General features: G+C 50.2%; 1 protein-coding gene across 1 annotated transcript in view; it reads left to right on the top strand.

Moving 5' to 3' along the window:
• LOC137309864 (TNF receptor-associated factor 2-like) overlaps positions 1-27497 on the top strand; it is a 66813-nt gene that overhangs the window by 16172 nt on the left and 23144 nt on the right. Inside the window, exons 4-7 of the mRNA XM_067977879.1 lie at positions 2267-2365; positions 11034-11195; positions 19198-19272; positions 23850-23924. Of these exons, the coding sequence (XP_067833980.1) occupies positions 2267-2365; positions 11034-11195; positions 19198-19272; positions 23850-23924 (411 nt within the window). The remainder of the gene's footprint in view (positions 1-2266; positions 2366-11033; positions 11196-19197; positions 19273-23849; positions 23925-27497) is intronic.

The following is a 27497-nucleotide window of genomic DNA, read 5'->3' as shown; positions in this document are numbered from 1 at the left end:
CCGGCCATCAGTCAGTAATTACTTTCAAAATACTGGGGTACAGTACTGGTGGGTACAGGTCTGTCACTGTTGAACGGGTACAGTACTGGTGGGTGCAGGTCTGTCACTGCATAACGCTGGGGTACAGTACTGGTGGGTACAGTACTGGTAGGTACAGGTCTGTCACTGTATAACACTGGGGTACAGTACTGGTGGGTACAGGTCTGTCACTGTATAACACGGGTACAGTACTGGTGGGTACAGGTCTGTCACTGTATAACACTGGGGTACAGTGCTGGTGGGTACAGGTCTGTCACTGTATAACACGGGTACAGTACTGGTGGGTACAGGTCTCACTGTATAACACTGGGGTACAGTACTGGTGGGTACAGGTCTGTCCCTGTATAACACTGGGGTACAGTACTGGTGGGTACAGGTCTGTCACTGTATAACACTGGGGTACAGTGCTGGTGGGTACAGGTCTGTCACTGTATAACACTGGGGTACAGTGCTGGTGGGTACAGGTCTGTCCCTGTATAACACTGGGGTACAGTACTGGTGGGTACAGGTCTGTCAGTGTATAACACTGGGGTACAGTACTGGTGGGTACAGGTCTGTCCCTGTATAACACTGGGGTACAGTACTGGTGGGTACAGGTCTGTCCCTGTATAACACGGGTACAGTACTGGTGGGTACAGGTCTCACTGTATAACACTGGGGTACAGTACTGGTGGGTACAGGTCTGTCCCTGTATAACACTGGGGTACAGTACTGGTGGGTACAGGTCTGTCACTGTATAACACTGGGGTACAGTGCTGGTGGGTACAGGTCTGTCCCTGTATAACACTGGGGTACAGTACTGGTAGGTACAGGTCTGTCCCTGTATAACACTGGGGTACAGTACTGGTGGGTACAGGTCTGTCAGTGTATAACACTGGGGTACAGTACTGGTGGGTACAGGTCTGTCCCTGTATAACACTGGGGTACAGTACTGGTGGGTACAGGTCTGTCCCTGTATAACACTGGGGTACAGTACTGGTGGGTACAGGTCTGTCCCTGTATAACACTGGGATACAGTACTGGTGGGTACAGGTCTGTCCCTGTATAACACTGGGGTACAGTACTGGTGGGTACAGGTCTGTCCCTGTATAACACTGGGGTACAGTACTGGTGGGAACAGGTCTGTCACTGTATAACACTGGGGTACAGTACTGGGGGGTACAGGTCTGTCCCTGTATAACACTGGGGTACAGTACTGGTGGGTACAGGTCTGTCCCTGTATAACACTGGGGTACAGTACTGGGGGGTACAGGTCTGTCCCTGTATAACACTGGGGTACAGTACTGGTGGGTACAGGTCTGTCCCTGTATAACACTGGGGTACAGTACTGGTGGGTACAGGTCTGTCCCTGTATAACACTGGGGTACAGTACTGGTGGGTACAGGTCTCACTGTATAACACTGGGGTACAGGACTGGTGAGTACTGGTCTGTCACTGAGGGGAGCAATGAGGGAGGATGGATTAAAAGTATCACACACAGTGTATTGCACCGTGTTGAAGTGTATTGGTGTATTGGATTTTCCTAGTGTGTTGGTACCAAGCAGATTAACAGCACTGCTTGAGTTTGTTGTTTCTGAGTAGATGTTTGCTGGTCCTGCACTCGTAGTATTGGTGATTCTGCTGTACACGTAGTTGTTGAGATAGGCCATTCGGCTCATCCTGTCCAGTCCATCCAGCGTCCCTGTCTGAGGGATTCCCACCCTGCACACCGAGATGTAGAGAAGATGTTTCCACTCGTGGGGCAGACCAAAACTAGGACAGTAAATGTAAGATAGTCATTAATAAATCAAATAGGGAATTCAGGAGAAACTTCTTTATCCGGTGAGTGGTAAGAATGTGGAATGTGCTACTACAAGGAGTAGTTGAGGCAAATAGCACAGATGCTTTTGAGGGGAAGCTAGATAAACACATGAGGGAGAAAGGAATAACAGGTTATGCTGATAGGGTGAGATAAAATAAGGTGAGATAAAATAAGGTGAGAGGAGGCTTGTGTGGAGCATAAACACTGACATGGACCTGTTGGGCCGAATGGCCTGTTTCTGTGCTGTAGATTCTGTGTAATTTTATGTAATATCTCCGCTGGAAAAATATGAAGCAGTGCTTTTAATACCTTTCTCAGTCACAATCCCCTTCCTCAGCGGATATTGATCTATCTCACTGTACGAAGTAACCTGAGCGAGTTCCTGGATGGGAGTACTCATCGTTGTATTCTTCTTCCCTCCTTTAGGCTTTCCCGGACAATGCGGCTCGCAGGGAGCTGGACAATCTGCCTGCAGTTTGTAGTAACGAAGACTGCCCATGGAAGGGCACTGTCAGGGAATATGAGGTGAGAGAAAAGGGTTAACATGAAGGCTGGAAATCTGAAAAGGCTGGACATGGGCAGCAGGCCCGATGGCATCTGAAGGAGGTGGGGGTTCTTCAGATGACCTGGGGACTGGAAAATCAGGCAGGGTTCCTACTCCTGATCACTATCCAGCGACCCCGACTGGACTGCTTATTGTGTGTGGACATTGACTGAGGTTAGGATTGGACTGGGCTGTGATGCTCCCTCCCCTCCATGAATCACTTGCTAACTCTCGCTGTCGAAGGTCACACCCCCCCCGGCAGCTGGCACCTATGGAGCTTAACCCCAGTGGGAACTTTTAAGAGAGGAAAACAATTGGGGCTGGGGAAAGAAACTGTAAACTGGAACAACTTGCATTTCTATCGCACCTTTCACGACCTCAGGACATCCCAAAGCGCTTTGTAGCCAATGAAGTACTTTTGAAGTGTAGTCGCTGTTGTAATGTGGGAAACTTGGCAGCAATGCGATGATGACCAGATAACATGTTTTAGTGATGCTGGATGAGGGATAAATATCGGCCCCAGGACACCGGGGAGAACCCCCCGCTCTTCTTCCAAATGGTGCCATGAGATCTTTTACATCCACCTGAGAGGGCAGACGGGGCCTCGGTTTAACATCTCATCAGAAAGGCAGCCACTTCAACAGTGCAGCACTCCCTCGGTACTGCACCTCCGGCAGTGCAGCGCTCCCTCGGTACTGACCCTCCGGCAGTGCAGCGCTCCCTCGGTACTGACCCTCCGGCAGTGCAGCGCTCCCTCGGTACTGACCCTCCGGCAGTGCAGCGCTCCCTCGGTACTGACCCTCCGGCAGTGCAGCGCTCCCTCGGTACTGACCCTCCGGCAGTGCAGCGCTCCCTCGGTACTGACCCTCCGGCAGTGCAGCGCTCCCTCGGTACTGACCCTCCGGCAGTGCAGCGCTCCCTCGGTACTGACCCTCCGGCAGTGCAGCGCTCCCTCGGTACTGCACTGGAGTGCAATGCCTTTAACATAGAAAGACATCCCAGGGCGCTTCATGGAGCTGCAAAATGGACGCCAAGCCAAAGAAAGAGATATTGGAAGGGGTGCCCATAAGCTTGGTCGAAGAGGTGGGTTTTAAAGGTGGAGATGGAAATGGAAATGTTTAGAGACTGAACTCCATAGCGAGAGGCCTTGTTGGCTGAAGGCACAGCCACCATTGGTGGGACGAAAGAAGAGGGGGGATGTACAAGAGGCCAAAGCCAGAGGAATGGAAAGTCTGGGGAGAGGGTGTCAGACTGGAAGTGATTACCGAGCCAGGGAGGGGTGAGGCCATGGAGGGATTTAAACACAATATGAGGTGCTGGGAGCCAATGTAGCTCAGCGAGCGCAGGCATGATGGGTGAGCGAGACTTCGTGCGGAATAGTATACAGGCAGCAGAATTTTGGATGAGCTGATGTTTACGGAGAGTGGAGGATGGGAGGCCGGCCAGGAGAGCATTGGAATAGTCGAGTCTGTAGGTGACAAAGGCATGGATGAGGGTTTCAGCAGCAGATGGGCTGAGGTAAGTGGGCATTGTTATGAAGGTGGAAGTAGTTGGTCTTTGTGATGGAGAGGATATGGGGCCTTTAGCTCAGCTTGAGGTTGAATAAGATGTCAAGATTGGATTCCTGGGGAGGATTCCCAAGGTGACGGGGTGGAAAGAGAAGTCATTACAGGAGATTTAAGATAGCTCAGAGTGGAACCAGACAATTTAATTTCTCATTAAACCTTCTGGGTAAACGTACTCTCGGGATGTGTTGATTCTGCTATTCTGATCTAATTTCCCGTAAGACTCATGTAAATCCCGTCTTTGAGTTCTGGCTGTGTTCATTACTAGTGGGGGGATGATGTGCATGAATTTGACTTCATTTCCATACCTAGATGAGATTAGTTAGAGACTATAACTCAAGATTGTTACTGTGGTTTTACTGGTATCAGGTTTTTGTGCTGCATTTGTTAGTTGTAGTTTGAACTTGAAACTTCTCACTGTTTGCACGGCTGAAATGATTGTGCAGAAACCACCTCACTAGCAGTCTGACTGCAAATAACTGATGTGAGAGTAGGAGAAGAATTGGGAAATAGCAACCACAACATCAGTTTAATCTGAAAGTAAAAGAGTCAAAGGTAAGGGTGCTGGATTTGAAAAAGGCAAGGTTCAAAAGGCAAGATTAGAGATCTGGCCCAAAGTAAATGGCAAGAAAAGTTAGAATACGGGTCCCTGAGTCAGCAGTGGGGAATCTTCAAACATCAGATGGATAGAGAAAAATAGATATATTCCTATAAGGTGAAAAGAGGGTGCATCAAAGAATGGAATTCCATGGATAAATAGAGGTTAAAACTAATCTGAAATTTAGAGGGAGGCACATGAGAAAGTTAGGAGTAACAACAGTAGAGAAAACAGGAATGCCGAAAGTCTGATGGGGAGGAGAAAAGGGAGATTAGACAGGCATAAAGGGAATATGAAAAAGGCTGGCAGATAAAAGGAAATAGTAAAGAATTTAAAAGTATTTGAATAGTTAGAGAGGACAGGACCACTCAGGGATGAAGGGGAGAGTCTAACTGGAGATGAAGGCATGGCAGGGATATTAAACATTTAGCATCGGTTTTTATAAATGATGGTTTACTTGAGGTTATAGAACAACTGATAACTGGAGAAAAGAGATTAGTTCTGGAAAGAATGATCAGAACTTGAGGTGATGAGTCACTGGACCCTGATAGTTGCACCGTGGGCTGTTGAGTTAAATATGTAGATTGTGCCGTGGGACCGGAGAGCAGCCGTGTAAAACCTCTGTCTGTCCGAGAGAGAGAGAGAGAGAGACGGATAAACCAGGTCACTATGGACCAGCTAGTCTAAGGTCGGTGATGGGCAAACTCTTAGAATCCATAATTCAAGATAAAATTAATAAGCATTTAGAAATGGACGGTGAACTTGTATTTGTTAAAGACAAGTCATGTTTGACAAATTTAAGTTTATTGAACTGAACGGTAGTGTATGGATTTTCAGAAAATGTTGAATAAAGCGACGCAGAGGGTGGGTGAGAGGCTTCCTTTGTGCTGTAACCCTCTGTGGAACATGCGAGGTGAGAGTGACTGCCCTTGATATCAAGGCAGCATTTGACCGAGTGTGGCACCAAGGAGCCCTAGTAAAATTGAAGTCAATGGGAATCAGGGGGAAAACTCTCCAGTGGCTGGAGTCATACCTAGCACAAAGGAAGATGGTAGTGGTTGTTGGAGGCCAAGCATCTCAGCCCCAGGGCATTGCTGCAGGAGTTCCTCAGGGCAGTGTCCTCGGCCCAACCATCTTCAGCTGCTTCATCAATGACCTTCCCTCCATCATATGGTCAGAAATGGGGATGTTCGCTGATGACTGCACAGTGTTCAGTTCCATTCGCAACCCCTCAGATAATGAAGCAGTCCGAGCCCGCATGCAGCAAGACCTGGACAACATCCAGGCTTGGGCTGATAAGTGGCAAGTAACATTCGCGCCAGATAAGTGCCAGGCAATGACCATCTCCAACAAGAGAGAGTCTAACCACCTCCCCTTGACATTCAACGGCATTACCATCGCCGAATCCCCCACCATCAACATCCTGGGGGTCACCATTGACCAGAAATTTAACTGGACCAGCCATATAAATACTGTGGCTACGAGAGCAGGTCAGAGGCTGGGTATTCTGCGGCGAGTGACTCACCTCCTGACTCCCCAAAGCCTTTCCACCATCTACAAGGCACAAGTCAGGAGTGTGATGGAATACTCTCCACTTGCCTGGATGAGTGCAGCTCCAACAACACTCAAGAAGCTCGACACCATCCAAGATAAAGCAGCCCGCTTGATGGGCACCCCACCCACCACCCTAAACATTCACTCCCTTCACCACCGGCGCACTGTGGCTGCAGTGTGCACCATCCACAGGATGCACTGCAGCAACTCGCCAAGGCTTCTTCGACAGCACCTCCCAAACCCGTGACCTCTACCACCTAGAAGGACAAGGGCAGCAGGCGCATGGGAACAACACCACCTGCACGTTCCCCTCCAAGTCACACACCATCCCAACTTGGAAATATATCGCCGTTCCTTCATCGTCGCTGGGTCAAAATCCTGGAACTCCCTTCCTAACAGCACTGTGGGAGAACCGTCACCACACGGACTGCAGCGGTTCAAGAAGGCGGCTCACCACCACCTTCTCAAGGGCAATTAGGGATGGGCAATAAATGCCGGCCTTGCCAGCGATGCCCACATCCCGTGAACGAATAAAAAAAAAATTAATGCAGCTCAGTGATCAGTATGGAATCCCTTTGCCTTTCCTCTCTTCCGCTTCTGAAGGCACTGACTCCTTACTGGGCAGGTTCCAAAGGTGCCCTCAGCACCTCTCCTCACCACACTCCATGTGCGAGTCCAGACAGTGTGTTGTCAGGCATATTCAACTACTGGGGGCATCACATTTGAGCCTGCTCTGTCCTCATCCGATGTCTACACGTGCACGATCCAGCAGGGGACAGTGGACAGTGATCGGGAGTGGGGACCCCGGCTGATACTCCAGCCGATTGTAGCACCTCTACTGTCACCTCAGCTGAGAATGGCTAACTCCGTCCGGATCACCAATCAAAACGGGAAACTTTTGGTCTGCTTGGCTTGATTACTCACTGCCTTCACTAACATAACAATTGAAAGTTCCTCACCTCTGTTTTAAACGTGGGCCCCACATTCGCTGTTGTTTGAGGGAAGCCAGAGTTCGCTCAGTCAAACGCACATGTGGCTACTGGCCATGGGTCTTCATTCAATGCCCACCCTGTCATCTTCCAATTATTGGAAATGAAGAGCTCAGTGGGTTGCCTGAGTGTGTGTTTCAATTTTGGTGAGTGAGTGCAGTGTGTGGGACTGAGCATGAAGGGCCCAGGTTTCATTCGCTGGTTGTGCTGAGTCAGCTGGTCTCTGTTGGGAAAGGACAGGGTGTTGCCGTTAGACTCAGTGCCTCCTCAGTATGAAGAACTGAGCAGGATTCCTGCTCCTGATGGCTTCTGCGGGAAAGTATTCCTGTGAGCGCCAGGTGACAACGAGATTGGGATTAGCTGTGATGCTCCCACAGACCAATAGCCTGCATAATCTCAGTGTCTGGCTTGTGTATGCAGACTCTTCATTTGGTGAGATACCGCAGGGCTGTGACTGCCCTGGAACTGCATCCCAACACAAATCAGCATCTTTAGAAGTGGGGTAAGAAAAGAGAGAAATGTTAGTCACGCTACAAGACAGCACCTCACCTCTACACAATCAGCAGTCTTCTACCCACTGATCCCCTGTTAGGCAAAAGATTTTGCTGCATAGACATCAAATGTTTGGTCTATCAGGGAGATTGTTGATACTTGTTAAGGGTTGAGGTCGGTGCTAAATGGGTTTAAGTGGAGATGACACTTTTGTGAGATTGTGGCAAATAATGCTGACGTGTACATTAAGTAAAGAATCACTGTTGAAGCCATGGCTGGAATGCAGACTGCTTCATGCACCAATCCTTCTGTCCACTGTGCAGTAACCCCAGGCTTCACTGACTGAGGCCTGCAGCAATGGTTAATGATCTGACCTCTGCAAACCCAGCTGCAGCTGGCTCACGCCCTTTGGCTCAGTGGTTTGTTTGATCAGGGCTACAGATTTACTGCTTGGAAAGTCCCTGAGACTCCACAACAGCCCTTTGAGTTTTAAATAACACAGCAGAGTGGAAAGTCCCAAAGATTTACTGCTCTAAATGGGGTAGTGATTATCGAGCACACCACCCATAGCTGCAATAACATGTTTTTCAACTTCATCTGGTGCTTTTGTTCACAAAACTGCTTGTGTGTTTAAAGAGTGAAGCTTCACGTCCACTTTTACCTCAGTCTCTGGATGTTTTCAGATGAAGTGGCTGTAATATTTTTACAATTTTTTTAAAAAGGCGAAACCTTGGGTGAACCTCTGTGCTGTTCTCGGTAGATGAATGGGTGTCAGTACTGGGGAATGGAGCACCAGCTGCTGGGTACTCGAGGTCAGAATCAAAGAGTAAAGTTCCCTCTGAACTTTCCAAACACTCCCAGGGCAGGTACAGCACGGGTTAGATACAGAGTAAAGCTCCCTCTACACTGTCCCATCAAACACTCCCAGGGCAGGTACAGCACGGATTAGCTACAGGGTAAAGCTCCCTCTACACTGTCCCATCAAACACTCCCAGGGCAGGTACAGCACGGGTTAGATACAGAGTAAAGCTCCCTCTACACTGTCCCATCAAACACTCCCAGGGCAGGTACAGCACGGGTTAGACACAGAGTAAAGCTCCCTCTACACTGTCCCATCAAACACTCCCAGGGCAGGTACAGCACGGGTTAGATACAGAGTAAAGCTCCCTCTACACTGTCCCATCAAACACTCCCAGGGCAGGTACATGCACACACACATACATACATACATACATTTTCCAGGGGGTTCACTGGATAAGGAGCAGAAATCCTAGCTGTTTTTGTTTCTCTCTTCCCTCTCATCCCCCAGGTACTGAGCTAATTTTACCACTGAAATCAGCCAGCTCAGCACAACTTGGGGATTGAACCTAGGCCCTTCCTACTCTGTGTGGCTCAGTATCACACCGCGTGGTTCCCGTCGAGACAACAGGAGAATTCTTTGTCAGTGATTTGTCACATGACATGTGGTAGGTGTAGCATGTCAGGAGGAACAGGTGACTTTGGACCTGTGGTTCCCAAAACTTTCACCCACTGGGGGATTCCTCAGACTAATTGGAGATTGATTCCTGAGATTAGTCAACAACTCCATTATCATTGTATCATGTGACTCCCAGGGCAGTAGAAGGCCAATTCGATGGACCTTGGTCTTTTCTCATCCAGTAATTCCCATGTTGCTATGTTGAACTGATTTATTTACTGACACTGTCTGGTTGCAGATCTCTGATTATATTTAGATTCTGGGCCGTTTGATTCCCTCTCCCATCCGCCCAGGTGAATTTTATTGGATTTAGTTATTGTTTTTATATCTTCACGCTCTTCCCTTGGAGAACAGTGTGAAGTAGTGGAAGGATTCGCAGGCTGATTAACAGTCTGACTGGCCACAACGTGAACACTCTTTATATCAACTTTATACCTGTCGATGGGGGTGGGGGGGTTAGTCCTTTACAGCAGGAGGGTTTTATGGGCTCCCACAATCCATACAATGAGGAAGTGGGGGGGGACCAACGGCCACTGGACACAAGTATCCCGCTAGACGTCAACACAGAATTCAGAGCCAGAGTTCCGGACTCCGCTCCTCGGGACTGTCTAGGGCTCCAGTCTCCACGAACGTCCAGAGCTCCGGTCTCCGCTGCCCGGGACTGCGCTGCCCGGGACTGCGCTGCCCGGGACTGCGCTGCCCGGGACTGCGCTGCCCGGGACTGCGCTGCCCGGGACTGCGCTGCCCGGGACTGCGCTGCCCGGGACTGCGCTGCCCGGGACTCCGCTCCCCGGGACTGCCCGGGACTCCGCTCCCCGGGACTCCGCTCCCCGGGACTGCCCGGGGCTCCGCTCCCCGGGGCTGCGCTCCCCGGGGCTGCGCTCCCCGGGGCTGCGCTCCCCGGGGCTGCGCTCCCCGGGGCTGCGCTCCCCGGGGCTGCGCTCCCCGGGGCTGCGCTCCCCGGGGCTCCGCTCCCCGGGGCTCCGCTCCCCGGGGCTCCGCTCCCCGGGGCTGCGCTCCCCGGGGCTCCGCTCCCCGGGGCTCCGCTCCCCGGGGCTGCGCTCCCCGGGGCTCCGCTCCCCGGGGCTCCGCTCCCCGGGGCTCCGCTCCCCGGGACTGCCCGGGGCTCCGCTCCCCGGGACTGCCAGGGGCTCCGCTCCCCGGGGCTCCGCTCCCCGGGACTCCGCTCCCCGGGACTCCGCTCCCCGCTCCCGCCCGGGGCTCCGCTCCCCGCTCCCGCCCGGGGCTCCGCTCCCCGCTCCCGCCCGGGGCTCCGCTCCCCGCTCCCGCCCGGGGCTCCGCTCCCCGCTCCCGCCCGGGGCTCCGCTCCCCGCTCCCGCCCGGGGCTCCGCTCCCTGGGACTGGCCAGGGGTCCAGACTCCGCTCCCCACAACTGCCCGGAGCTCCGCTCGCCAGGACTGTCTAGAGCGAGGGTTTGAACCCTGCACTTTCTGGCTCAGAGATGGGAATACTACCACTGAGCCAAAGACTCTCTCCTATTGAATTTAGTGAGTGCTGTGTTAATTGTATCATGACGATTTATAGCAATTAGTGTTAATTGTATTCAGGTGGTCGGTATCAATTGGGGCCTCTCTTGTATCCATTTATCGGAGGGTGTGTAATAGGATCTCTGTGAATAAAGGCTTGGAAGCAACTGAAGAGCAGGCTCCAGAATTCTATCCTTCACCACCTGGTATCCAATTCATAATATGCTGGAAGTGCCCTTTTGGCCTCGTGTTGAGTGGCACGGTGCAACTTTAAAGGTGGACGCGGGGAGAAGTCTGAGAATGAGGGTGTCGCACGCTGGCTGAGCCCACGTGTCAGTGGGAATGCAGTGACAACCAAAGATCGGGCGGATGGAGCGTGAACCAGCCTCTGTGAGGGAATCCCCGACTCTTGCTTCCCCTGCGATTGCTGTAGACGTGCAGAGAGCTGACTGTGTCGCCATTACCTGAATCTGTTGCTGTGTTGCAGGCTGAGCATGAGGGAAGGTGTGAGTATACGCTGAAACCGTGCGAGGCGTGCAGCAGGATGGTGCGCCAGCTTGACCTCTCCCGGCACGTGGAACGAGAGTGTCCCGAAAGAAACCTCAACTGCAAATTCTGCAAATCGTCGTTTCACCACAAGGAGATAAAGGTAATCCGTCTTTAGAGAAGAATGGATTTCACTCCCCGGTCATTCCCTGGGCAGTGCTGAGTCAGCTGGTCACTGCTCGAGCAGTAAATCAGCTGCCTCAATTGACCTCAGCACCCTTGCGATAAGTGGGGCAAAGAAATTGGCCAGTGTCCCTGCTCCTCACTGCAATTCATTGAATGCTGCGGGGTGCAGAGGGTGAATGAGAACAGGGTTGGACAACTGGCCAGTAATTCGATGCTAACACCAAGAAGCTGCGGGTGTAGGTATTTCCCATGGTGGTAAATGAATGGTCACTGCTGCAGCCGCTCCTGTAAGGTACCACAGCCCCACTCTTGTGTCCCACGAACAGCTGGGTGTGATGATGGTATTTGTGTATTCAAAACAAGTGGCTCTTGGTTTTAATTTTAAAATACAATAACTATAGTGGTTGAGTCAGCATGAACTGACGGGAATGGGTTAAAGACCAGAGAAACGGATGTGTTCTGAAATTCCCCTTTAGCTGGTGTCACCACCACCTTCTCAAGGGCAATTAGGGATGGGCAATAAATGCCAGCGACGCCCACATCCCATGAATGAATAAAAAAACCCCCAGCTTGTCTGTTTCACTGCAAGATGGAAGAAACTGCCCCTCAGGAGTGTTTGTTCTTGGCCACTTGTATCCCCTGCTCTCACAGTCTTGCTGGGTATTAGTCCAGTACCTCTCCCGAGTGACCGTTCCTCAGGTCTATGCAGCTGGTGAGTGGCTATTCGCCCGTGGAGGAAGTCATGAGCCTGATCGTGTCGTCATCCACTGCCCACACACAGGCACCTTTGTGCAGGGGTCACTGGGCAGTGCTACGGCTGCAATCAGCCAACTCAGCACAGACCAGGGATGGAAACAGATGCAGAGCAAAGCCTCCTCTACTCTGCCCATACAGCGTGCCTCAATCCCAGCTTCACCAAGGTGACATATTTTGTTTCCCTCACCAGCTGTCCAGTGGCCCCTCTGACTGAGATGGAAAGCTAGTGCCGAATTAGGGGCAGCATGGGTACATTCTCACTAGGAGCTGGACTGAGACTGCCAAACTAATTTCACATAGGGCCCTTCGAGCCAGCAGATCAACTAACTCAGCGCAGACTTGGGTCAGAACCTGGCACTTTCTGTTTTGTGTGAGATGCATCACGGCACTGATTCTGCGTTACCTTCTCATGGAAGGTACTCTGCCAGATGTTAGCTCCCAGTTCCAACAAAGGTCCTGAAATATTAATCTTTTCTCTTTTTAGATGCTGCTGGGAATTCCCAGCATTTCCTTTTTATCTGCTCTGTTGAACATTTCAGTTTTGATTAATTTAGTGAGTTGTGTTAATATCTGAATTGCAAATGACTCTAGAAATTGAGCCAGAATTGGTGAGGGCAGATCTACAGTAAACTTAACTGGCACCAGATCCTTACTAGTGGGCACTGGACTGGATGACGTTAGACTGGGCCGAGGAGCTGGATGATACAGAATCTGCTATTTCAGACCTCATTTGTCTTTGACATCCAGTCATTTCGTGTGTCTCGGCCATCTCATCAACCGAGAGCAAGCACAGTCCCAGGGTCACCTTATCAAAGGACGAGGTCCCTTTGGGAGCACACACCACTGCAGTCAGGGTGGCTGCTCAGTCACTGGGCACTGGGTAGAGTGAGGGATTGGCACGTGAAGTATTTCACTGATATTCAACTGCATTGCACACAGCGCCATTTTCCTTGTTCACAATCTTCTCCCTTCCTCTTAGCCAGTCGAGTCGAACCCTGCCTTTTGGATGACTGCAGCCTGTGGTCGGGCTACGGTTGAGATCATGGATGATTCAGAATCTGCTATTTCAGACCTCTTTTGTCTTTGACATCCAGTCATTTCCTGTGTCTTGGCCACCTCATCAACCGAGAGCAAGCACAGTCCCAGGGTCACACCACCAACCGAGAGTAAGCACAGTCCCAGGGTCACACCACCAACCGAGAGTAAGCACAGTCCCAGGGTCACACCACCAACCGAGAGCAGGCACAGTCCCAGGGCCCACCTCATCAACCGAGAGTAAGCACAGTCCCAGGGCCCACCTCATCAACCGAGAGTAAGCACAGTCCCAGGGTCACACCACCAACCGAGAGTAAGCACAGTCCCAGGGTCACCTCATCAACCGAGAGCAAGCACAGTCCCAGGGTCACCTCATCAACCGAGAGCAAGCACAGTCCCAGGGTCACACCACCAACCGAGAGCAAGCACAGTCCCAGGGTCACACCACCAACCGAGAGCAAGCACAGTCCCAGGGTCACACCACCAACCGAGAGCAAGCACAGTCCCAGGGTCACCTCATCAACCGAGAGCAGGCACAGTCCCAGGGTCACCTCATCAACCGAGAGCAAGCACAGTCCCAGGGTCACACCATCAACCGAGAGCAGGCACAGTCCCAGGGCCCACCTCATCAACCGAGAGCAAGCACAGTCCCAGGGTCACACCACCAACCGAGAGTAAGCACAGTCCCAGGGTCACACCATCAACCGAGAGCAAGCACAGTCCCAGGGCCCACTTCATCAACCGAGAGTAAGCACAGTCCCAGGGTCACACCACCAACCGAGAGTAAGCACAGTCCCAGGGTCACACCATCAACCGAGAGCAGGCACAGTCCCAGGGTCACCTCATCAACCGAGAGTAAGCACAGTCCCAGGGTCACACCATCAACCGAGAGCAAGCACAGTCCCAGGGTCACACCACCAACCGAGAGCAAGCACAGTCCCAGGGTCACACCACCAACCGAGAGTAAGCACAGTCCCAGGGCCCACCTCATCAACCGAGAGCAGGCACAGTCCCAGGGTCACCTCATCAACCGAGAGTAAGCACAGTCCCAGGGTCACACCACCAACCGAGAGTAAGCACAGTCCCAGGGCCCACCTCATCAACCGAGAGCAGGCACAGTCCCAGGGTCACCTCATCAACCGAGAGTAAGCACAGTCCCAGGGTCACCTCATCAACCGAGAGTAAGCACAGTCCCAGGGTCACCTCATCAACCGAGAGTAAGCACAGTCCCAGGGTCACCTCATCAACCGAGAGTAAGCACAGTCCCAGGGTCACACCACCAACCGAGAGCAAGCACAGTCCCAGGGTCACACCATCAACCGAGAGCAAGCATAGTCCCAGGGTCACACCACCAACCGAGAGTAAGCACAGTCCCAGGGTCACACCATCAACCGAGAGCAAGCACAGTCCCAGGGTCACACCATCAACCGAGAGTAAGCACAGTCCCAGGGTCACACCACCAACCGAGAGCAAGCACAGTCCCAGGGTCACACCATCAACCGAGAGTAAGCACAGTCCCAGGGTCACCTCATCAACCGAGAGTAAGCACAGTCCCAGGGTCACACCACCAACCGAGAGCAAGCACAGTCCCAGGGTCACACCATCAACCGAGAGTAAGCACAGTCCCAGGGTCACCTCATCAACCGAGAGTAAGCACAGTCCCAGGGTCACACCACCAACCGAGAGCAGGCACAGTCCCAGGGTCACACCACCAACCGAGAGCAAGCACAGTCCCAGGGTCACACCACCAACCGAGAGCAAGCACAGTCCCAGGGTCACACCACCAACCGAGAGCAGGCACAGTCCCAGGGCCCACTTCATCAACCGAGAGCAAGCACAGTCCCAGGGTCACCTCATCAACCGAGAGCAAGCACAGTCCCAGGGTCACACCACCAACCGAGAGCAAGCACAGTCCCAGGGTCACCCCATCAACCGAGAGCAGGCACAGTCCCAGGGTCACACCACCAACCGAGAGTAAGCACAGTCCCAGGGTCACCTCATCAACCGAGAGCAAGCACAGTCCCAGGGTCACACCACCAACCGAGAGTAAGCACAGCCCCAGGGCCCACCTCATCAACCGAGAGCAGGCACAGTCCCAGGGTCACACCATCAACCGAGAGCAAGCACAGTCCCAGGGTCACACCATCAACCGAGAGCAAGCACAGTCCCAGGGTCACACCACCAACCGAGAGCAAGCACAGTCCCAGGGTCACCTTATCAAAGGACGAGGTCCCTTTGGGAGCACACACCACTGCAGTCAGGGTGGCTGCTCAGTCACTGGGCACTGGGTAGAGTGAGGGATTGGCACGTGAAGTATTTCACTGATATTCAACTGCATTGCATACAGCGCCATTTTCCTTGTTCATAATCTTCTCCCTTCCTCTTCTGAACGTGCGATCTGAAGTTTGTCTTGGCCTCCAGAGCCCTCTGCAATAATTTGTTCGGTCTCCCCAGTAATCCACGCTGCAGTTAGAGGTCCTGAAGCAAAAGCTTAGGCAAAGTTAGATCAACGTAACATGCTGGTAAAGGAAATGTAAGGCCAAAAAAAAATCCATTGATGCATTACTCCCCGAAGGAGGGGATTCCCTCACATAGTCCTGGGGGAGTTTGGTAATACATTAACAGGGAAAAGAGGAAACCTGGAAGTGGTATGTGGTTTGAACAGGTATGTCACTGTGCTAAAGTCTGATGGAAAACAGGAAGTGCTAGGGGTGAAACTCCCAGGAGTGGTCAGTTTTGATTCTAAGCTTGTTTAGTCTGTTGGATCTGCTGATTTGAGTTATTTAATGTGGAGATGCCGCTGATGGACTGGGGTAGACAAATGTAAGGAGTCGTCCAACAGCTTTATTTAAAAGTGACATTCACCTGACGAAGGAGCAAAGCTCCGAAAGCTTGTGATTTTAAATAAAGCTGTTGACTATAACCTGGTGTTGTACGACTCCTTAGAGTTATTTAAAGGAGCAGATGGTGTCCCTGATCCCACTTCAGATGGTTTTCCTCATTTAAACTGCTAATGGCCACAATGATAAAAAATAGCACGGGTCCTGTAATCAACATAAGGTCATTGTGTTTCCAATATGACAATCATAGTAGGTACAGCACAGGAGAGGCCATTCGGCCCACCGTGCCTGTGCCGGCTCTTTGAAAGAGCTATCCAATCAGTCCCACTCCCCTGTTCTTTCCCCATAGCCCTGCAAATTTTTTCCTTTCAAGTATTTATCCAATTCCCTTCTGAAAGTCACTATTGAATCTGCTTCCACCGCCCTTTCAGGCAGCGCATTCCAGATCATTACATTAAAAAAATGTTTCCTCATCTCACCTCTGGCTCTTTTGCGGATCACCTTAAATCTGTGTCCTCTGGTTACCGACCCTCCTGCCACTGGAAACAGTTTCTCCTTACTTACTTTATCAAAACCCCTCATGATTTTGAACACCTCTATTAAATCTCCTCTTAACCTTCTCTGCTCTAAGGGAAACAATCCCAGCTTCTCCAGTCTCTCCACATAACTGAAGTCCCTCATCCTTGGTACCATTCTGACTGTGTCTCAGCTATCAGAACAGGCTGTACTGCTGCCGTTCAGACCTCAAAGTGTTAACGGTTGTGTTTGCAGGGAGTGGGTGGGGGAGGGGGGTAGACACAGCCTAATTGACCGCAGCTAAAACCCTGAATGCAATCAGGCTGGAGCTGCCTGGGGAAATCGGGCAGGATTCACAGAAAGAAGCCAAATAACAGGGCCCAGAAGGTGGAACAGATGGTTAAGGTCATGGAATTGGTTCCCTCTGCTTCAAGTTCATCACAAATTCCAGTGTCAGTCTCTCTTCTCTAAGGAGAACAACCCCAGCTTCTCCAGTCTCTCCACATAACTGAAGTCCCTCATCCTGGAACCATTCTAGTAAATCTCCTCTGCACCCTCTCTAAGGCCTTCACATCCTTCCTAAAGTGTGGTGCCCAGAATTGAACACAATACTCCAGCTGAGGCCGAACCAGTGTTTTATAAAGGTTTAGCATAACTTCCTTGCTTTTGTACTCTATGTCTCTATTAATAAAGCCCAGGATCCCGTATACTTTTTTAACAGCATTTTCAACTTGTCCAGCCACCTTCAAAGATTTGTGTACATAGACCCCCACGATCTCTCTGTTCCTGCACCCCCTTTAAAATTGTACCATTTAGTTTATATTGCCTCTCCTCATTCTTCCTACCAAAATGCATAATTTCACATTTCCCTGGGTTAAATTGCATCTCCCATGTGTCTGCCCATTTCACCACCCTGTCTATGTCCTCCTGAAGTTTGTTACTATCCTCCACATTGTTTACTGTATTAATGAATTTCGTGTCATCTGCACACTTTGAAATTATGCCCTGTATACTCAAATCCAGATCATTAATATATATCAAAAAGAGCAGTTACAGTTTAGCTAACAGGCCAAGTTTGAAACTTGTGAATTGAGAAAGACTTTTGCAGACAGAAATTAGTTGTTCTTAGAACCAGAAAATTTTACATCACAGAAGGAGGCCATTCAGCCCATTGTCACTGTGCCGGATCTCTGAAAGAGCGATCAACTTAGCCCCATACTTCTGCAGTTTCCTCGTACCCTTTACATTTTTCTTTCTCAAATCCTTATCCTTCTGCTTAGATTGTGGGTTACTCAGTGTGTTGGTGCTGCTCTCTCTCTCTCCCTGTGTGGGTTACTCAGTGTGTCGGTGCTGCTCTCTCTCTCCCTGTGTGGGTTACTCAGTGTGTCGGTGCTGCTCTCTCTCTCCCTGTGTGGGTTACTCAGTGTGTCGGTGCTGCTCTCTCTCTCCCTGTGTGGGTTACTCAGTGTGTCGGTGCTGCTCTCTCTCTCCCTGTGTGGGTTACTCAGTGTGTCGGTGCTGCTCTCTCTCTCCCTGTGTGGGTTACTCAGTGTGTCGGTGCTGCTCTCTCTCTCCCTGTGTGGGTTACTCAGTGTGTCGGTGCTGCTCTCTCTCTCCCTGTGTGGGTTACTCAGTGTGTCGGTGCTGCTCTCTCTCTCCCTGTGTGGGTTACTCAGTGTGTCGGTGCTGCTCTCTCTCTCCCTGTGTGGGTTACTCAGTGTGTCGGTGCTGCTCTCTCTCTCCCTGTGTGGGTTACTCAGTGTGCCGGTGCTGCTCTCTCTCTCCCTGTGTGGGTTACTCAGTGTGTCGGTGCTGCTCTCTCTCTCCCTGTGTGGGTTACTCAGTGTGTCGGTGCTGCTCTCTCTCTCCCTGTGTGGGTTACTCAGTGTGTCGGTGCTGCTCTCTCTCTCCCTGTGTGGGTTACTCAGTGTGCCGATGCTGTCCTTTTCCGAATGCACAGCCGGTTAAGGCAGCAAGTACCTGAACTACAGGTATTAAAGTATTAAGGGATATGGGCCAAAGGCAGGTATATGGAGTTAGATCACAGATCAGCCATGATCTTATCAAATGGCGGAGCAGGCACGAGGGGCTGAATGGCCTACTTATGTTCTTATGTACAGAGTTGAGAAGGTCCCAGGGTTTCACTCTTGTCTGTGTTGTTAGCTGATCTCAACCCAGGAGGCAATTGTGACTCTTCAATTTTCCTGAGTGCTCTGGGTTAGGAAGGAGAATATATCTAGGTTCTCGATTGCTGTCCAGCATTCCCTGCTGATGGCTCGATGAAGACCTGCTTAGGCCCGACTCTGATCCTCAGAGTTAACTAGCTGTCCACACTTGCTATTGAACCTCACTTGGAAATATATCGCCGTTCCTTCATTGTCGCTGGGTCAAAATCCTGGAACTCCCTTCCTAACAGCACTGTGGGAGAACCGTCACCACACGGACTGCAGCGGCTCAAGAAGGCGGCTCACCACCACCTTCTCGAGGGCAATTAGGGATGGGCAATAAATGCTGGCCTCGTCAGCGACGCCCACATCCCATGAACGAATAAAAAAAAACGTGATGGCTGGGTGTTGGATGGGTTGCCAAAGTGTGCCCGAAGTACCGTAGCCCATTCTGAGCCACATTACTGCTCCGTCTTCAGCCGGTCCTGATAGGTTAGTCAGGGTCAGGCAGCTCAGAGCTGTTTGAAGCACTGCCTCCCTCTGAAACCCGTGAGGCTGCCGAGTACCAAGACCTTTGCTCAAGGGAACAGGTGTTGGATTAAAATATTAGTTCTGAAGCACCAGTATGGAATAAGTTACTGAAATGTTTTGTGTTTGACATCCACAGGCCCATGACGAAATCTGTACCAAATTTCCATTAACGTGTGAATGGTGTGGGAAAAAAAAAATTCCAAGAGAAAAGGTAGGATGCATATGTGTTCGAAATGAATCAAAAGGAGGGAATATGACCAGTGGCTACCTTACGAGAAGGGGCTCCATCGGAGCTATTCTCAGCTAGCTGCGAGAAATTGTTTTTACAAACCATATAATTTTTGTAAAAGAAAACTTCAGTTTATGTTTCTCCACTTTCCTCTTCTGAAAACAGGCACTGACTCTCACTGGGGGACAGTTCCACAGACACTGACTCTCACTGGGGGACAGTTCCACACACACTGACTCTCACTGGGGGACAGTTCCACAGACACTGACTCTCACTGGGGGACAGTTCCACAGGCACTGACTCTCACTGGGGGACAGTTCCACAGGCACTGACTCTCAATGGGGGACAGTTCCACAGGCACTGACTCTCACTGGGGGACAGTTCCACAGGCACTGACTCTCACTGGGGGACAGTTCCACAGACACTGACTCTCACTGGGGGACAGTTCCACAGGCACTGACTCTCACTGGGGGACAGTTCCACAGGCACTGACTCTCACTGGGGGACAGTTCCACAGGCACTGACTCTCACTGGGGGACAGTTCCACAGACACTGACTCTCACTGGGGGACAGTTCCACAGGCACTGACTCTCACTGGGGGACAGTTCCACAGACACTGACTCTCACTGGGGGACAGTTCCACAGGCACTGACTCTCACTGGGGGACAGTTCCACAGACACTGACTCTCACTGGGGGACAGTTCCACAGACACTGACTCTCACTGGGGGACAGTTCCACAGACACTGACTCTCACTGGGGGACAGTTCCACAGGCACTGACTCTCACTGGGGGACAGTTCCACAGACACTGACTCTCACTGGGGGACAGTTCCACAGGTACCAGCAGCCACCTTTTTTCTAATTCAGTTTTTCTTTTGTGAGGCCAGATAGTGCATCTTTGCAAGCTATTCACGGAGGGCACCTATTGCAAGCCCAATGTTACTTGTGTGCAGGTACTGATCAGCAGGGTTATTGGATAGTGGTGAAGAAATGGAGACTTAGACATTTTCCCCCTCCCTAGTTTTGAGGACAACTGCTGCCCTGGGTGAGACCAGTTAACACCTCAAAGATTGAGCATTCTGCTGTACATAGCTGAGTTTTGTGCTGGGCAGTGCCTTTACCCAATGAGTCCTTGGGGCATTAGAAATCTTTAGCGTAGTGCCCCACCCTCCCCCTTGTCTCTTGGCGACCTGCCAGGGAGCCAGTAGGCTAATGACATTCTCAAACTCCACACAGCCACTGGCTCCGTTCTGGATGCTAATTAGTAGGTCTCGAGATACCCTTCCTGGTCGACCCTCTCCCCATTACACTCACTTTCTCCTCTTCACGGAACGTGAAAGTTATTTCTTTGAGGTATGATGTGTCTTTGATGTGGCGATGTGAAATTCCGGGATGTATGATGTGCCTTTGATGTGGCGATGTGAAATTCCGGGATGTATGATGTGCCTTTGATGTGGCGATGTGAAATTCCGGGATGTATGATGTGCCTTTGATGTGGCGATGTGAAATTCCGGGATGTATGATGTGCCTTTGATGTGGCGATGTGAAATTCCGGGATGTATGATGTGCCTTTGATGTGGCGATGTGAAATTCCGGGATGTATGATGTGCCTTTGATGTGGCGATGTGAAATTCCGGGATGTATGATGTGTCTTTGATGTGGCGATGTGAAATTCCGGGATGTATGATGTGCCTTTGATGTGGCGATGTGAAATTCCGGGATGTATGATGTGTCTTTGATGTGGCGATGTGAAATTCCGGGATGTATGATGTGCCTTTGATGTGGCGATGTGAAATTCCGGGATGTATGATGTGCCTTTGATGTGGCGATGTGAAATTCCGGGATGTATGATGTGTCTTTGATGTGGCGATGTGAAATTCCGGGATGTATGATGTGCCTTTGATGTGGCGATGTGAAATTCCGGGATGTATGATGTGTCTTTGATGTGGCGATGTGAAATTCCGGGAGGTATGATGTGTCTTTGATGTGGCGATGTGAAATTCCGGGAGGTATGATGTGCCTTTGATGTGGCGATGTGAAATTCCGGGAGGTATGATGTGGCGATGTGAAATTCCGGGAGGTATGATGTGCCTTTGATGTGGCGATGTGAAATTCCGGGAGGTATGATGTGCCTTTGATGTGGCGATGTGAAATTCCGGGATGTATGATGTGCCTTTGATGTGGCGATGTGAAATTCCGGGATGTATGATGTGCCTTTGATGTGGCGATGTGAAATTCCGGGAGGTATGATGTGCCTTTGATGTGGCGATGTGAAATTCCGGGAGGTATGATGTGCCTTTGATGTGGCGATGTGAAATTCCGGGAGGTATGATGTGTCTTTGATGTGGCGATGTGAAATTCCGGGAGGTATGATGTGCCTTTGATGTGGCGATGTGAAATTCCGGGAGGTATGATGTGCCTTTGATGTGGCGATGTGAAATTCCGGGAGGTATGATGTGTCTTTGATGTGGCGATGTGAAATTCCGGGAGGTATGATGTGTCTTTGATGTGGCGATGTGAAATTCCGGGAGGTATGATGTGCCTTTGATGTGGCGATGTGAAATTCCGGGAGGTATGATGTGCCTTTGATGTGGCGATGTGAAATTCCGGGAGGTATGATGTGTCTTTGATGTGGCGATGTGAAATTCCGGGAGGTATGATGTGCCTTTGATGTGGCGATGTGAAATTCCGGGAGGTATGATGTGTCTTTGATGTGGCGATGTGAAATTCCGGGAGGTATGATGTGCCTTTGATGTGGCGATGTGAAATTCCGGGATGTATGATGTGCCTTTGATGTGGCGATGTGAAATTCCGGGAGGTATGATGTGCCTTTGATGTGGCGATGTGAAATTCCGGGATGTATGATGTGCCTTTGATGTGGCGATGTGAAATTCCGGGAGGTATGATGTGCCTTTGATGTGGCGATGTGAAATTCCGGGAGGTATGATGTGTCTTTGATGTGGCGATGTGAAATTCCGGGAGGTATGATGTGTCTTTGATGTGGCGATGTGAAATTCCGGGAGGTATGATGTGTCTTTGATGTGGCGATGTGAAATTCCGGGAGGTATGATGTGGCGATGTGAAATTCCGGGAGGTATGATGTGGCGATGTGAAATTCCGGGAGGTATGATGTGGCGATGTGAAATTCCGGGAGGTATGATGTGGCGATGTGAAATTCCGGGAGGTATGATGTGCCTTTGATGTGGCGATGTGAAATTCCGGGAGGTATGATGTGGCGATGTGAAATTCCGGGATGTTTGATGTGGCGATGTGAAATTCCGGGATGTTTGATGTGGCGATGTGAAATTCCGGGATGTTTGATGTGGCGATGTGAAATTCCGGGATGTTTGATGTGGCGATGTGAAATTCCGGGATGTTTGATGTGGCGATGTGAAATTCCGGGATGTTTGATGTGGCGATGTGAAATTCCGGGATGTTTGATGTGGCGATGTGAAATTCCGGGAGGTATGATGTGGCGATGTGAAATTCCGGGAGGTATGGTTGGACACAGCTCAAACGGTCCATCTGATTTTGATGCTTATGTTTTACACTGGAAAACTGACTTGTCGAACCTGTAGGAACTATAAACTCCAAAATTCCACACCCTCCGAATATACGGGCCAGAATTATAAATACAGAACAAAGCCAAACACCCCAATTCACAGGAAGCTACGGGTGGAATTCTTTTTGATAGAATGATACAGCACAGAAGGAGGCCATTCAGCTCATCGGCCCATCGTGCCTGTGCCGGCTCTTTGAAAGAGCTATCCAACTAGTCCCATTCCCCTGCTCTTTCCCCATTGCCCTACAAATTTTTCCCCTTCGAGTGTTTATCCAATTCCTGTTTGAAAGTTATTGTTGAATCTGCTTCCACCACCCTATCAGGCAGCGCATTCCAGATCATAACACTCCCAGGGCAGGTACAGCACGGTTTAGATACAGAGTAAAGCTCCCTCTACACTGTCCCATCAAACGCTCCCAGGACAGGTACAGCACGGGTTAGATACAGAGTAAAGCTCCCTCTACACTGTCCCATCAAACACTGCCAGGGCAGGTACAGCACGGGTTAGATACAGAGTAAAGCTCCCTCTACACTGTCCCATCAAACACTCCCAGGGCAGGTACAGGGTTAGATACAGAGTAAAGCTCCCTCTACACTGTCCCATCAAACACTCCCAGGGCAGGTACAGGGTTAGATACAGAGTAAAGCTCCCTCTACACCTACCACTGATAATGCCAGGATGTACCATGTACTAATATGACAATTATCCTTTTCTTACAATGAGCATCTTGTGGCCAATTTCGAGGCAGTTTGGTGCTTTACCCCATACTCACTGGAACTCAGTTAAAATCATTTCACATTCCACCCTTACAGTCAGCAGACAGATGAGACTGTTATCCCATTATTATGGGCTAGATATAAACCAAGGTCCCAGAGGTGAAAGGCAGTGTCTAACCCCCTGCTCCACCCTGGATGGGGATTTATTTGTTATGGATTGTTGTCACGGTACTGAGTGTTTTTGCCGTGCTGTGTATTCAGTGTGTCTTTCTCTCCACAGTACACAGATCACATTCGCACGTGTGGGAAGGCCAAGCTCCTTTGCCGCTTCAACGTGATTGGTTGTGAAATAGCAGTAAGTGCTCTTTACAGCTTTCTGTTTGTATTACAGCAGCAGTGACTGCCCAGCTCCCACAGTCCAGGCTGGGCCACTGTTGAGGTTATTTGAGAGCTGTGAGTTGGTTAATGCTGTATTCACTGTGTAAGGTTTAGTTCACACTGATGGAGTGCACTTCATTGATTATGGAGGCAGCTTGCCCAGTCAGTCGGGTACACTGGATAAACTGACCACGTATTTTACTCTAACGCCCGTGGGCATGCTGAATCTGGTTTTCAAAATGTATTCTCGGGATTGGGTGACGCAGGCAAGGCCGCATCCCTTGTTGCCCTCCCTGGGAAGGTAGCAGTGGGCCTTCTCCTTGAACCACTGCAGTCCTTGTGGTGGTGCTCCCATTAAAGTGTTAGGTGGAGAATATTGTCCTAGTAACAAAGAAGAAACAATGATATATGTCCAAGACAGGATGGTGTGTGACTTGGAGATGATTGTGTTCCTGCGGCATTGCTGCTCTCGTACTTCTCAGTAACAGGAGAGGGAGGTGCTGTTGTAGTAACCTTGGTGAGTTGCTGCGGTGCATCCTGTGGACCGTACATACTGCAGCCACGGTGCACTAGAGGGGGAGGGGTGAATATTGAGTCTAGTGGCAGGAGCACCGATCAAAGGAACAGCTCTGTCCTGGATGGTGTCGAGCTTGTTGAGAAGCTCTGGCTGCATCATCCAGGCGAGTGGTGAGTATTCCATCAATAGAATGGTTAGAGGAAGTGACCAACAGTATGGCTGAGGAGATGTTTAAAGGTGGGCGGAGAAGTAGAGTGATGGAGAGGTTTGGTGAAGGAGTTCCAGAGCTGGAAGGCTGTCACTGATGGTGGAGGGAGTGGGGGTGCATGGAAAGGCATAGACAGGGATGTAGTGCTATAAGAGGTAGCAGATTTATCACTAGGATGAGGATTTGGAATTTAATCCCAGATGGAGCCAGTGGAGGTTGGCAAAGGCAGGGGTGAACGGGATTCTGCGTGACAGGATACAGTCACCAGTGATATGGATGAGTTGGAGTTTAAGTAGGATGGAGTTCAGGAGGCTGGTGAGGGTGTTGGAGAGGCCCAGTTTGGGGGTAACACAAGTGGGGATAAGATTTTCAGTGGGGGTTGGAGTGAGGTAAAACCAGAGGCAGGTAATGTCGGGGAGGTGGATCCAGGCAGTCTTGGTGATGGGAAGGATATGGGTTTTGAAGTTCAACTGAGGGTTGACTTGACAATGTGGTTGTGCAATGTTTGGTTCAGCCTGAGCAGAGTATATTTGGATACTTGACCAGATACTTGGACCTACTTAACAGACAGTGCCTCCCTCACTCTAGACTTTGTACAGATTCATCTGTGCACATGAGGCCAATGGACATTCTTGTTGTGCATACAAAATCATTCCAGCTGGCGTGGCCCCTTTAAACTGCTGCAGGACTTTAAATCCAACCGCATGCTAGTTCCCCCCTCCCCTCCTGGTGAGCTCCCAATGACTCGCGTTCATAATGCAGAGAGCTTGATGACGTAATGTAAATTCGATTGAACCCAGAGCCTGCAGTGGAGTCAGCCTACTCCTGCGAATTGCATTTGTCATTTTTTGCACTCAGGATTTTGCCCGTGTAGAATATCTAGGCCACTGAGTCTTCTTGCTGCTTGTTGGGTAGTTTCCCAGATGTAAGGTCGATACAGAGAAACTATTTCCTCTGGTGGAGGAATCGAGAACAAGGGAGCACAACCTTAAAATTAGAGCTAGGCCATTCAGGAGGGAAATCAGGAAGCACTTTATTCACACAAAGGAGAGTGGAAATCTGGAATTCTCTCCCTCAAAGGCTGTGGATGCTGGGGATCAATCGCAATTTTGAGATTACTAGATTTTTTTTTGGGTAAGAGTATCAAGTGATATGGGGCTAAGGCACATAAATGGAGCTGGAGTGCAGATCAGCCATGACCTAATTGAATGGGGGAACAGGCTCGAGTTCACTGGGAGGTAATGGACTCTGCACTGTGTTGACCAGCTAATGGTAAGGCTTCAGGTGTGGATTCCTAAATTCTGCTCCAGGGCACAGTCGTGGCTTCCACCCATGAGAAAAAGCATCCCAGTGAGCACAAAGGAATCTCGCTTGCATCATCAGTTTTGTTGGTAGGAACCAGTTGGCTTACTTGTGTGAGGAATGTGTGGTGCAGTTTGTGGCTGTACATGAGATTGTGAAACAGGATAATGCTCACTTACAGCTTTAATGAACTTTCATCAGGGTTTGAACCTGATGCCTCGTGAAGAAGCCTGAAACTATGGCCTGAAACTTGGATTTTATCCGTGATGTGTGTACTTCAGCTCCGGGATCTGTTTATGGGTAGATGGGAGTCTCATTGAACACATCTCTCTCCAAAGAGAGAGAGACAGAGTTGTCTTCATTAATGATGTGTTGGATAGCATCGTAAGAACCATTCTTGGAATTGTCTCACAGGAACTTGGGGCAAGAATTGAGACATTCCATTTTGTTGGCAGATTCGCCTGGGAATCTTGTGTGCTCAATTCACCTCTTAACTAAAGGACTATGTAGTGGGATATGGTAGTACATGCCCCCAAATGCGGAATTAAAGGCTCTGCACAGTTCGAGAGGATCTGGAAGATATTATTTGGAAGGTACAAGGGGCAGTTGTCCAAGTTGCTGATTCAGTTGCTGGAGTTTGAGCTTCAGCTTGGATGCAGTCCCTTGGGACCATGCTGAGAAGGAATGAGAAGCATTCTGATTAATCTTGACCCTTTGATATCATTAAAGAAAGCCCCAGTGCAGTTTAAGCTTGTGGCTTATAGGATGTGTATTCAAATAGTTCTCCCTCATGGTTTATAGTTCCTAAGCATGCAATGGCGCAGATAGGAGATCTAGGATCAAATTGCGAAGTGGATTTATTTGGACAGTTACATGGGTAAGATGGGTATAGAGGGATATGGGCCAAGTGCAGGCAATTGGGACTAGCTTAGTGGTATAAACTGGGCGACATGGACATGTTGGGCCGAAGGGCCTATTTCCATGTTGTAAACTTCTATGATTCTATGATTGCAAATTGTAAACAATTTTACAACACCAAGTTATAGTCCAGCAATTTTATTTTAAATTCACAAGCTTTCGGAGGCTTCCTCCTTCGTCAGGTAAATGTTCAGGAGCTCCTTGAAGCCTACGCATTTATACATATAGAACAATACATGGTGTTTACAGACTGCCCCTGCAACTGCCCGTTGCCAAGGCAATCACCGTGTTCAGACAGAGAGGTGTCACCTGCAGAACCCCCGAATACACATTCAACAAAAAAACAAACAGGAAAAAAAAACAGAGAGAGGCAGAAACATCCGGAAGGCAGAGAAAGCCAGCAAATGACCCATTATATTAAAAACAGATAACATTTGTTCGCTGGTGGGGTAACGTGTAGCGTGACATGAACCCAAGATCCCGGTTGAGGCCGTCCTCATGGGTGCGGAACTTGGCTATCAATTTCTGCTCGACGATTTTGCGTTGTCGTGTGTCTCGAAGGCCGCCTTGGAGTACGCTTACCCGAAGGTCGGTGGATGAATGTC

The sequence above is a fragment of the Heptranchias perlo genome, unplaced genomic scaffold, assembly GCF_035084215.1.
Source record: "Heptranchias perlo isolate sHepPer1 unplaced genomic scaffold, sHepPer1.hap1 HAP1_SCAFFOLD_185, whole genome shotgun sequence".
In the NCBI taxonomy this organism is placed as follows: Eukaryota; Metazoa; Chordata; class Chondrichthyes; order Hexanchiformes; family Hexanchidae; genus Heptranchias; species Heptranchias perlo.
The sequence above is the reverse complement of the archived record's forward strand: the minus strand, read 5'-3'. Positions and strand labels throughout refer to the sequence as shown.